This window comes from Procambarus clarkii, chromosome 38 (assembly GCF_040958095.1).
Source record: "Procambarus clarkii isolate CNS0578487 chromosome 38, FALCON_Pclarkii_2.0, whole genome shotgun sequence".
Taxonomy (NCBI): Eukaryota; Metazoa; Arthropoda; class Malacostraca; order Decapoda; family Cambaridae; genus Procambarus; species Procambarus clarkii.
The window spans coordinates 12,743,463-12,757,413 of NC_091187.1; the positions used below are offsets into that span (position 1 = coordinate 12,743,463).

General features: G+C 40.9%; 1 protein-coding gene across 4 annotated transcripts in view; it reads right to left on the minus strand.

Moving 5' to 3' along the window:
- Positions 1 to 10,378, minus strand: part of LOC123771943 (uncharacterized) — a 32,185-nt gene extending 21,807 nt beyond the window's left edge. Inside the window, exon 1 of one of the 4 annotated variants that reach the window (XM_069337719.1) lies at positions 10,256 to 10,378. Coding sequence is in view for 1 of the 4 variants with exons in the window: in XM_069337717.1 (XP_069193818.1) it covers positions 3,490 to 3,606 (117 nt within the window). In the remaining 3 variants the exon portion in view is untranslated. Of the gene's footprint in view, positions 1 to 1,670; positions 1,977 to 3,489; positions 3,938 to 10,087 lie in introns of those variants that run through there. The other 3 variants (XM_045764780.2, XM_069337717.1, XM_045764779.2) reach the window with 3 other exon arrangements.
- Between the last annotated feature and the right edge of the window lie 3,573 nt (positions 10,379 to 13,951).

The window sequence follows — 13,951 nt, forward strand, 5'->3', positions numbered from 1 at the left end:
TCTATTAACACTGAAATGAGAAGCACCTGTCTATACAATCTGTCCTCTTGAATAGTACATAGGATGTTCATGTAGACATTCCCAACGGTCAAAATATGATGTACTATAATACATGGTCGTATAAAGTTTATCTTATCTGATATGTTAGATTAAGGACCTGCCTGAAATGCTATGCATGTTAGTGGCTTTTCAAGAATGTAAAAATACCAATTTTATGTAATCTCACCAACCTATTGTACTTTCTTGTGAATAAATTATTATTATTATTATTATTATTATTATTATTATTATTATTATGGTGACTTGCAAAATTGACAGTCTATCCCGTTTTCTATTCGTCGGTCATCGGTTAAGTCAGGTTAGGTTCGGGCAATTTAGCACACCATTTTTGTGACGCTGTGACAGCTCGAGAGAACGGTTGTTCTATGCTGCATCATCATGGTCCAGTAGGCCATTAAGGCCAGGATTCATCAAGGATTTACACAGCCACCTACGAAACCTGTACATCTTCCACAATCATTTATTAAACTACTTACACGCTTGGAAAGGGCGGTGTGCAGGACAAACATCAATTGTGACACTAGCTCTCCACATATGTCAGTTGCTTAATTTAGAAACTGTACTTGAGGTTGATCTCGAACCCATTGATGATGTGACTTGTACTGAATTTTGTAACTAGCTCATCAAGATTGTAACTTGCTGAGCTAAATGAATTGTGAGGTTCAGTCCCTGAGCCCATTATGTGCCTCTGTAACCCTTTCCACTACCGCCCACAAGTTGGGTATGAGGTGCATAATAAATGAACTATACTAAACTAACTTAAAACTTCACAACCCACGGTTATTATTATAAACAACCTCGAAATGCTTTGGAGCTCGTTAACTGCTTAATAGATATCAACTAAGCCGCAATAATTCAGGAAAGATGTACAGGTTTCGCATGAAGTTGCATAAATGTTTGGTGGGCCAAGGGGGATGCAGTTTCAAACCCATTGTATAGCCTCAATATTTTCTCGTTTTCTATTTAGTTAAGTTTCAGTTAATAGTGTTCTAACTCCTGGCTTGACCGAGATGCCAGGAGGCTTTCTCTGTGGTTCCCCTTAGCACCGTTCCCTCTGAACTTTCTCCTTATCTGTAATGCAGAGTGAGCCCGCAACCGGACCCAGGTTCGATTCCTAGGGTAGGAGAGGGACTCCTGACAATATTTCTGATGTCCCTATTTACCTAGCAGTAAACAGTTACTCGGAACTTAGCCAATTGTTGTGGATTTTATCCTGTGAAGGATCAGTGTTGTATCGATCGAGGGGAACTTCGATAAACCAAATGTGGGACAAATAAGTTCCTTATAGAGCAGAAGTTATCATCAGATGAGAACCTTGACGCTGATTACAGATTTAATCTAATTTCATTTCTCTTTAAACATTACAGGGACAAAAGTGGATTTCGAGAAACAAAATAGATGGTGTCCTGCAAGATGTACCGGAGCAAACGGGTTGAGGTTGATATAAAGGCGTGCGGGCCAGCCTGAACAACAGCCTGTTGGACCAAGTTATCACATGTCAACGCCTGACCCTAGGCCGGGCTCGGGGGGTAGCAGAACTCCCAGAATTCTACTCCAGGTACAAACCGTGTAATGTTGATTCCTAGCAAATTAACGCACCCAGTACTTACAGTTCATCAATGCTGTAACTTACCCGTTGATAATTTCGAGAGTTCTACTCCTCCACCTGGTGATTGTCGAGTCCATGAGGCTATTTGTTTTCACTCAGCCTATATAACAGTCACAGCCAGGCTGATCCGGGAACGCTTAGTTAAACGAGTTTTAAGGGGTTCAGTATCTGAATCCATTACGAGTTATAATTCTGTAACCCTTTCCACCACTACTACGCGCAGAATTGATAAGGCTGAGGTACAGGATGAACTAAACACTATTTACTCTGCGTGTAGCCTATGCTCCGTGGTGTTGACGCTTGCGCTACGGGGTGTTGAACCCACACAATGGTGTCTAAATGTGTTCGGTGTTGCTACGCTGGCGAGAGTATTGTTAAGTCTTATTGTTTATGAATATGAAATGCATTTTTGCTCAGGCGTTGTTATTTGGTCTCGTAAAATCTGTAATTTTATATGCATCGTGTTAATGCGCCATGTAGCACATTGTCTATAAAACGCAAGGACTTTCAAGACATTTAATTTCCAGACATATTTTATACAATATGTGTATGCAATCCACAATCAAATAGGATACTTAATTCACTTGGCATTTGAATACGTTTCCAAGACTGCACAACCGATTTGACTAAGAGTTCGATTCCACAATAGGGCGAGATGTTCGGACAAGGTTATCCGACACCTAATGCACCTATTCACCTGGCAATAAATAGGTACAATTGGTAGTTAGGTAACTGTCGAGGATTGCATTCAAGAGGCCAGTCGTTGGACTAGAGCAGTGTCCCACTCATTTTTTTGCAGGAACTCCTTGAAATATTTCATAAAATCTCTGGGCACACCTACCTGGCTGACACAAGTATGGTTCTCTGGGCACACCTACCTGGCTGACACATGTATGGTTCTCAGGGCACCCCTACCTGGCTGACACATGTATGGTTCTCTGGGCACACCTGCCTGGCTGACACATGTATGGTTCTCTGGGCACACCTACCTGGCTGACACATGTATGGTTCTCTGGGCACCCCTACCTGGCTGACACATGTATGGTTCTCTGGGCACACCTACCTGGCTGACACATGCATGGTTCTCTGGGCACACCTACCTGGCTGACACATGTATGGTTCTCTGGGCACCCCTACCTGGCTGACACATGTATGGTTCTCTGGGCACCCCTACCTGGCTGACACATGTATGGTTCTCTGGGCACCCCTACCTGGCTGACACATGTATGGTTCTCTGGGCACCCCTACCTGGCTGACACATGTATGGTTCTCTGGGCACCCCTACCTGGCTGACACATGTATGGTTCTCTGGGCACACCTGCCTGGCTGACACATGTATGGTTCTCTGGGCACACCTACCTGGCTGACAATGGGGAAACCATGTCTTCAATGCATGACCACAATTTGTTTATTTACTGCGAATGATCACAGGAAACAATACACGCCTCATTACGCACATTCACAAGTTTACAAAGCAGGTAAACACCAACAGGCTACTGGATCCAAGCGAGATGGTTAGTTTACCGAATGCGAAGCCTATGATAAGTCAAGTAACGTAAGATTGAGATTTTAAAATATATATTTTTTTTAGTCTGTTATATTGTCTTTGTGGGAACCGACCTGTGAGATTTATATTTATTTAATTTATATGAATTTATATTTACGTTAATTTATATACTTCGATAGCAATTTGTATAATGATAAGTGGACTGTATTTCTGCAATAATCTCATAATCTCACAAATCGATCCTCTACACATTAGGGGGGGTTATTATATTAATATATATGCAGCCAATCAAACTACAGTAATAGCTACATACATTGATGAGGTTCCTTATCTTATAGTACAGCAGGTTAGTCCACCAGGTATAACTAGGGTGTAGACACCAAATTATCCTCTTTGAGGTAGCTTCCATCACCCAGTAACTGGTGCACATAATCTTGCATCCTCGTCTTGACCTGTCAAAAGTGCGCTAGCTGTGAAGCCAGAAACCTATATATGACAAGTATTTCAGAGAAAACTGTATACAGTACATGGAACATGAAAGACCTGGCTTAATTACCTTTAGTTTGAGGCGATTTCGCGTTCTAACCGGCTAACCCTATATCCTGACATTAATGGCCATAAATGAATGATAAACGGGTTTCGGATAGACACTTAACTTGTATTTGTAGACAGCGTGTTGACAATGGTACACTTTTGGGTTCCATAACACTACGTCCAAGTAAATTTAACAGGAGCCGAATTTGCTCCCGTGTGAGCCTCTGGTCTCAATAAACAATGATGGCTGCCCTCCTCCTCCACTCTGACGCCTGGCCTACTTTGTCCAGATTTCAGAACGTGATAGAAGGGTCACATTTACTCTACTTTAATATTGATAATTAAGTTAATTTATATAAGATGTTTTTATGATGGTAAAGTCCAAAGACTAATGTATTTAAGAACAATTCCCAGCAGAATAGCTGGTGAATTATAATAGTATGTGGTGATGATATCCCGTTTTCTATAGACGGTAATTCCACTACAAGTTACGTTTTCTATGGGTAACTTGCTTATACAACAGCAATTATCTGTATGATTATTAAATGGGGTCGGATTTTCCGACATAATTCCCCAGGGGCTGCTCACGGGTCGAAGTCCTAATTAGAACAGACGAACACCGATACTCCTCCTTCGAATTATTACATTAATTTGATGTTAGTAGTTAGTAATCACACATTTGTGCGTCTGTTCGTGCAGGACGGATGTCCCGTACTAGAGTTGCAGGGGTTAGAAGTCTAATGCGATTTCATTTCCCTGTCAACTCTTGAAAGGCTAATATTCAAGCCTTATTACATATTATTTAACCCAGAAGACTGGATGTGATCAAGTACTACAGTCAAGTATGATTCAGGGACTGCAGTGAGATCAGTGACATTAGATATAACTTGAAGTTTCTTCAGGTAACTGGTCACTGATATATAAACACTGAGGCCCATGGAATACATCTTGATTAAATAATAAATGTATCAAATCAGTCATCAGATTTATTGGGGTTTAATTTAGTTAATTGATTCAGAAGATTGAATAGCTCATCATTAAAGTAAAGTATGGTTCTGAGACTGCAGTGGGTTCAGTGACATTGGTCGCAGTGACTTGTAGCTGTTTTAGGCTACTGTTCACTGATTTGCCACTGAGGCCTCATGAACTCATCTTCAGCTTTAAATGATGATACTAACATCAACCTCTGTTACTATAGTCAGCTGTAATCTCCTTAGTATAATGCTACTGGAGAAATATAATCAGCTGACAAATTTAGATTTCTATTGGTATTGTTTATCTGCAGGCATAGGTCTCCTCAGGCTTGATACTGGGCCTGAGAGTAATTTACCTCCTGCAGAGTTTAACATGGTTATACCCTGATATTTAGTAGGGCTACCGATGAATCGATGGCAATAGTCTGTCCCAACAAGGAGACCGAAGTCAGTGAGGTGATCAGACTTAATATTATCTGCCAATTTTATTCCTCTATTTCTCAGGAATTTGGCTGTTGCTCTCAGACCTTGAACTTGTAGGTCTACTGGTATTTTGTCCACCACAATGGCTTGTACTCGACAGACGTACCTGCCTAAGCGTACTGATGGTTGTACCACCTGGTAGACTTGAGGTCCTGCATCTGTTACAAACCCTGAGATGTTGAATGACATCTGGGCTACAGGCCTTAATTGTAATTCATCTGCCAACTTTTTAGTGATATATGTTCTCTGGGATCCTTGGTCAAACAACCCACGGGTATGGACCTTGGCCCTCTTATTCAGGATGGTAATTTGGGCAGTAGGCAAAGTCGTATTACCTTTAGACTTTGCCGATTGGACACTCTTTGTTGGTTGCACCTTGCAGTACTGTACTGAGGTGGGAATGCTATCTTCCACCTTGGGGTTTGGAGACGTTGTTTTGGTGTCTCTGCACAATGCTGCATGGTGCTGACCTTTGATACACCTATTACAGGTGTGTAATTGGGTATCACAGTCCTTGATGTTATGTTTCCTGAGGCACCTCGTGCAATGTTGCAAATCTTTGAGTCGCTCAACACGGGCGTCACTATCAGGAAAATTAGGGCAGTGGTACATTGAATGTTTCTCATTGCAGAACAAACATGTTCCATAGCTTCCAGTACCCTTTGGTGTCACGTTCTTGGGTGACACAGTAACTATAGGCTTGGAGGGTCCAACTGCATATACGCCCACACTGCCACTGTTCCACTTTGGTGTTGAATTATATTGTCTAGATTTATTTGGAGTACCTTTGGTACTCTGTGGTTTACTATTATTGGTTTCTGAGGGTTTACTTGGTGGTTTTAATTTGTCATGTGTTCGTAATTGATGAACTACTGACTTTAAACCTTCAGATATTTCATTCATGGATAAGATGCTTTTATTGTAATGAGCACTCATTTGTCTCAATATGTCCCTAGGTATTTTCTCCTGGACAATTATTTTCAAGACCCACTCAGCCCCGTTTGTATCTGCTGTCAGGCTGAGGGCATTGATCAATGATTCTACCTCCAGCTTGAAGACTTGGAGTGAATCAGCTGAAGCCTCCGGTGGGGGTAAATGCAACAGCTCATGAACTAAATGTGATGTTCTTACTTCTGGATCAGCATAATTATCCTTGAGGAGTTTTACTGCCAGATCATAGCCGTCATTAGTTAATCTCAGATGGGATACTACTGTTTTAGCCTCACCTGATAATTGGCCTTGCAAATAAGAGAATTTACTACTCTTTGGTAAAGATTGTTTTGAATCTACAAGGTCAACGAATTTGTTCCAAAATTCGTCCCAATCTTCCTCATCTTTTCCTGAGAAAGTGGGTAAATTAATTGGAGGGAGTCGAGCTTCTGCTTGACTCGTATTAGATGCAACTGTTGTTGTTGTTGCTGTTGCCTTGTTCTGGGCAATTAATTTGACATAAGGCTGTAACGTGGCCTGAGTGTGATCTTCATAATTCGCAAGATCAACCATAATGTCGTCTATTTCTGTTTCTGATAAATTAGTGTTGGCAAGTTCAGCCACATATGTTGCTATTTGACATTTGATTTGCTCAAATTTACCTGCAGCTGCTTGATAATAGCTTTCCAGGTCAGCATAATCAACTGTTGATTGTTGTGACAAATCTTCACATTTCTTGATCTGTCTTGTTAAGTGGCCTTTAAGACCTGCAAGGGTTCTTTTCATTCTCCCTGCATTATCCATACTGGCTCGTTGGTGAAGCCTTGTGGGGCTTGTACTTGGGCTGCTCATAATACTGAACAAACACTAATGGTAGCCTAGGGTAAATTCTGAACTCACTAGGCAATAATCCTACCTCTACTAGAGGTTAGCACTTAAAATTAATACACATTATATATATACAATCATCCACACTAATGATTTGAGTGATAAACCAGTGTCACTGGAAGTACCTTTAGGTTAGCTCTTCTATATCACCCTAGGATGGTAGAGACACTAATTAATCACTCAAAGGTGTAATGATCATAAGTAATTTATTATATATACAACTCAACTCGAGTTGATAAAAATTACACCCAAAATAGGGTCTGGACCATTCATTAATGGTGTTAGGTTGTTCAATATAGTACAACTGACTATGGTAATAATGGGACTAGGATGAACGATAATAGTTCAACTAGTCAATGGTTAATATCCTACCCTGTTGTGGGTTGGCAATTAGTAAATATTATACTGTGATCACTAGTGCAATATATTAAATAATTCTCTATTTTGGAGAAATAATATACACAATTATTGTTAATAGCCTCTTAATTAGCCTCTATGAAACTTCTAATATTATCTAGAAGTATTAAATGTTATTAGTGACCTCGCGAAATAAAGTCCACAAAATTCGTAGATAATCTCTCGCGAAATGTAACACCACGAAATCCGTGAACAATCTCGTGAAGACACAGTCACTAGTTTGGCTGGCTTCTATATTAGCTCTGTCATTTCACAGAATAACACGCCACCAAATCTGTGGGTGTGCATGAAACCGCTGACTAAGGCTGAACTCGGCTGAGGGAGGCTCCTGAGCTCCCACGAGGCATCGCCGCTGTCTATGACTGGCTGGCTTTGTTTAAATAACACTGCACTAGTATATTTAATGAATCCACTGGATAACTGGTTCATCCGGTACTAAGATGACCAAATGTGGGTTCATAGGACCGAATATTCCGGTTCCGAAGGTCCATATAATGTGGGAACCGACCTGTGAGATTTATATTTATTTAATTTATATGAATTTATATTTACGTTAATTTATATACTTCGATAGCAATTTGTATAATGATAAGTGGACTGTATTTCTGCAATAATCTCATAATCTCACAAATCGATCCTCTACACATTAGGGGGGGTTATTATATTAATATATATGCAGCCAATCAAACTACAGTAATAGCTACATACATTGATGAGGTTCCTTATCTTATAGTACAGCAGGTTAGTCCACCAGGTATAACTAGGGTGTAGACACCAAATTATCCTCTTTGAGGTAGCTTCCATCACCCAGTAACTGGTGCACATAATCTTGCATCCTCGTCTTGACCTGTCAAAAGTGCGCTAGCTGTGAAGCCAGAAACCTATATATGACAAGTATTTCAGAGAAAACTGTATACAGTACATGGAACATGAAAGACCTGGCTTAATTACCTTTAGTTTGAGGCGATTTCGCGTTCTAACCGGCTAACCCTATATCCTGACATTAATGGCCATAAATGAATGATAAACGGGTTTCGGATAGACACTTAACTTGTATTTGTAGACAGCGTGTTGACAATGGTACACTTTTGGGTTCCATAACACTACGTCCAAGTAAATTTAACAGGAGCCGAATTTGCTCCCGTGTGAGCCTCTGGTCTCAATAAACAATGATGGCTGCCCTCCTCCTCCACTCTGACGCCTGGCCTACTTTGTCCAGATTTCAGAACGTGATAGAAGGGTCACATTTACTCTACTTTAATATTGATAATTAAGTTAATTTATATAAGATGTTTTTATGATGGTAAAGTCCAAAGACTAATGTATTTAAGAACAATTCCCAGCAGAATAGCTGGTGAATTATAATAGTATGTGGTGATGATATCCCGTTTTCTATAGACGGTAATTCCACTACAAGTTACGTTTTCTATGGGTAACTTGCTTATACAACAGCAATTATCTGTATGATTATTAAATGGGGTCGGATTTTCCGACAGTCTTAGTTTTGGGTACATTGATTGCTATTCAATTCCCGGCGAGTACATGGGCATTTATTTAGCTGTCTTACACTATATAAAGGATTAAGTAGTTTTTTATACTAAAATCCCCATCTCCCAGGATGGTTAATCATGCAAGTGTATGTGATTTGATCAGCTTTTAAGTTTTGCTTTCTCGTTTACTTATTGATATCTGGCAATTATATAATTCCCGGCCAAGCCTATGGATATCAAAACCGAATTTATCATGAACACTTAATAATGCCATTTCATCATGGAGTATAATTGTTTTGCAAGGACGTTTTAGGGTCATAATGACCTGTCAACACCCATGTGGAACTCTGTGGTTCTCCAGTTGTTCAAGTAATCTGTTGAGGACAGAGATTAGCATGTAGAACTAGATACCGGCAAGGCATTGTTAAAACCTACCTAACACTGTTAATACCTACCTTAACCAAAGTTAATACATCCTAACCTAATTTCTAATAACCTATTAGGTTTCAACAAACAGAAAACTAACTGAATCGTCGAATTTGAGTATAGTCGAATTGACTTGTGTACAAATGACCATAGTCTGATTCATCGAGGGACAAAGAGCTTATGGTGTCAAAAGGATGTGTGGAAACACTGTCCATCAGTGACTAGTCTTGACAAGTCCACTACGGGCTCACCATAGCCCGTGCTACTTGCAACTTTTATTTCCGACTAGCTAAATTTAAAACAACAGACTGGTCTTGAGAAATGGTAACAATGAAAGCGTGTTTAACAACCTTCTTTCAACTCAAGAACTGTTCTCAACATCAACAACCTCTGATCACATAACAGTAAATAGATACCCAGGAGTTAGACAACTGTTGTGGGTTGTAATACAGTTGACTAGCCTACCTCGATAAGCTTATATAAGTACTGGATTCCAGTTCTCGACAAAGGAAATAATCATATTTAGTTAAATTCTTAATAAGCAAATTGTTACAATTTTGACCTTAGTGAACGGGTTTCCAACACCTTTTAATTTTGCCTGGTATGGTAAAAAAAAATTATTTAAAATATTAACCGCTTATAATTTAAAAAAATTAGATCCAGTTAACACAGATTTTTCACACGCAAAAATTATGCCGATATTTTTACTATATATAATAACTAACAGATGGCAAAAGGACATTTGTTGTCACAAAAAGTTAAAACTTACCCTGGGATGGTTAAACACTTCACCGAACTCGAACGATGTACTTTAACAGTTTAATCTCGTCGAACCAGAATCCCCCTCCAAAAACCACACTTTATCCGGCAACCAATCGCACTTAAAACACACACACATATAGCACTCGGCTACTTAGCACTTCACAGTAACTCCCACCGGTAGATCCGTAGTCAGTAAGAGGGAGGAAGGAGAAAGAGCGCACACAGCTCCTCAACACCACCAGAGCAACACTCGCAGGCTAGTAAGTGTTGCAGGGTCTTGCACCGTCGGCCAGTCAGCCCCCCCCCTCCTTCAGCTCTCCGCCCCCCACCACTTTCCCCCCTTGGCCCCCCACCACTTTCCCCCCTTGGCCCCCCTACCACCTTTCCCCCTTCGCCCTCTACCACCATCCCCCCCCTTCACCCACCCCTCCAACCAATGGGCCTGACTCCACTGACCGGATAACCTTCGAACGATTGCTTGCCGGATGACCTTGTTTTCGAACACCGGGTTAAGGGATGACCTTGTTTTCGAACACTGGGTTAAGGGATGACCTTGTTTTCGAACACTGGGTTAAGGGATGACCTTGTTTTCGAACACTGGGTTAAGGGATGACCATGTTTTCGAACACTGCGTTAAGGGATGACCATGTTTTCGAACACTGGGTTAAGGGATGACCATGTTTTCGAACACTGGGTTAAGGGATGACCATGTTTTCGAACACTGGGTTAAGGGATGACCATGTTTTCGAACACTGGGTTAAGGGATGACCTTGTTTTCGAACACTGGGTTAAGGGATGACCTTGTTTTCGAACACTGGGTTAAGGGATGACCATGTTTTCGAACACTGGGTTAAGGGATGACCTTGTTTTCGAACACTGGGTTAAGGGATGACCATGTTTTCGAACACTGGGTTAATAGATGACCTTGTAATTCATTTTTGTCAATAAAGATGTTAATTAATAATAATAATAAATCATTTTTCTATTTCTGTAATAGAACAACAGGATAGCGAATTACAGCGTAAAATTGATGTGATTTAGACTGATAAAAGGTTCTAGGTTTGTATTTAATATTATGCACACGGATTTCTTGCCAGCCTATGACTGGGCCAACCTTTTTGAGTGGACTTAACGTCTTGATTAGGCGGAGCAACGGAGTGGGCAGAACATAAGGAGGAGCATGTCAGAGGCGGGCGTCAGGAGTGGGCGGGCCGTCGGGAGTGGGCGGGACATCAGGAGTGGGCGGGACTTCAGGAGTGGGGGCGGGGCGTCAGGAGTGGGCGGGACTTCAGGAGTGGGGGCGGGGCGTCGGGAGTGGGGCGGGACGTCAGGAGTGGGGGCGGGGCGTCGGGAGTGGGGCGGGACGTCAGGAGTGGGGGCGGGGCGTCGAGAGAGGGAGTGTCCTCCCTCCCTCACACCTCCGTACCGGGGTGATATAAAGAGGACAGGAACTAGATATGTCAAGTTCACTACGGGATCACCATAGCCCGTGCTACTTGCAACTTGTTGTTCAGAGTTGCTGAATCTAAAACAACAACTAGACACGTGTACTAATTTCTCATGATCTTGCGTTTTAGTTCAGTTATCACACACCTACGATGTTGTTACGGAATACATTCATAAATTCTGAATCCTGACAAAATATATAAACGGATGAAAACCTTACACAGAAAGTAATTACACTGTGCCTGTGATTACTTAATTGCAATAACCTAATTATATAATTGTAATTACATTGAGCCGTTTGTCTTGTCTTAATAAATTGCATTAAATTCACCTTTAAAAACTTGCTCTATTTTTTACCCGATCACTTTCTCCTTAAATCATCATCATTAAATCATCTCCTTAAATAAGTGTTTCATCCCCCTAAAAAAATTATGATAATCTTTCTTCAATAGTATTTCTTTATCTAGTAGTTTGAACTAGGGTTTAAGCAAAGAAGAAGCCTTCTTCAACTTTCTTCACCCCTGACGGTATTTTGTATGTGGTGATCATGCTCCCACATTCCCTCCTAGATTAGATACATAATTGTTTCGACGTAGGCACCACAATTTCCAATATGTATTCTAATTAATATTAACCTATCCTCCTGAAATAGTACTTTTTATTAACTATTTGGTCGAAAGTAACACTATGTAGTGATGAACCACCAATAATTCACTGTTTGTACTTTTAATTTTGTAGTTCGGATAAAATAAAGTTATAAACCAAACTCAAATATTCCTAGGCCTATTATAGAACATATATGCAGTATATTAGGCCTAAGGTAATGTGCATTTGGCGGCTTTAGGCCTAGGATTGCTAGGAGAGGTTAGGTTCAATATTTACATTGCGGTAAAACAAAAAAATCCCAATATGTCTAAATTCAATAATTCAAGTCATCTTTCTGGTGATTCTTCACTACATATTGGTAAGAAATTATCAAAAGAAGGCACCAAGCCGGTACATATTACTGCGTAATATGTAGTTACGTACAATTACCGCGTAACGTGGTGGTGGAGTCCCTCGATTGTTTCAAGCGTGGGTTGGACATTTATATGAGTGGAATTGGGTGGTTTTGTAGGAGCTGCCTCGTATAGGCCAATAGGCCTTCTGCAGTTACCTTTATTCTTATGTTCTTATATTGTTACTTTCCACCAAATTGTTTCTGTAAGTACTGTACTTTTAGGAGGATAGGCTGCATTATTTTCATCATTCACCGTCCAGGTATTTTAGTTACTTGAGAGGCTAGAAATGGCTCGGCTTCACTAAGGTTGCCACTGAAGTGGTTCTACGGTAACATAGCGCGTGTAGTAATTTGTATTTATCAGGGGAAAGCGTCAAGCCATTACGACTTTATAGCTCTTGGTAGGGGCCAGGATAAGGATTTGGGATGGGACGGGGGAGAAAAGAATGTTGCCTAACCACTTAGACGGTCGGGAATTGAACGCCGACCTGCATGACGCGAGACCCTCGCTCTACCGTCCAGCCCAAGTAGTTGAGTAGTGCTTGTAGTAGTGATTCCAAGGTCACTTTCAATGTCAGACTTCATTATATCTTGTTGATTATCTAAATTTACCCGGGGGCCACTATCTCCCTATTGTCGACTGGACAGGGTCAGGAAGCTGGCGGCTTGTCCAAGGTCTCCCCCATTGTTCCGCCAAGATTTTTTAGTGATGTAATGATTTGGAATTATAGTTTTAGTAGGTAAGCATTTCCATGAGTTTATAATCCATCGGTGAAAAAGTATTTAGTTTTTGTCCTGCGTTAGGCTATAGTTAACTTGTGCTCTATACCTGTTCCTTTCAGGTAACTTTTTCTCACATTAAATTCCTTCACTGTTTACTTCCCTTGTTCAGTCGATGTAGATCTGTGGCTCTTAAAACCTCGATTTGCTTTCTACACTGGGTTACATATGTATCGATCAGTACACATACACAGATCACAAAAATATAGGACGGATGATGTCAAAGGAATCAAATCCACCAAAGATATTATCGAGGACGGGGTGGGGATACTAACTTTCTTGTGGCTGCAACCCACAAAAGTCGCCCAATTCCCGGATGCTTTGATTCACTGGTAAGTGAATGGAGGAATCGGGTGTCAGGAAACACGTCCAAACATCTCGCATTGTCTGGGTATCGAACCCCGGTTGTGAGACCCAACACTTAAGAAGGTCTACAAACCATGGTAGTCACCAATATTATATAAAATTCCTCCATCACTTATCTAGTGACAATCAACGAATGCATAAATTCAACAACTCAGTTTTTAACTTGGTTTTCCACCTGAGTACATGAGGTATAACCACCTCTTCCTCCTCACACCTATTTGGAAAGTGAATGCGCTCAACTTTCTCCGCACTCAGCTGGAGCCGGAAGGAGGAACTACA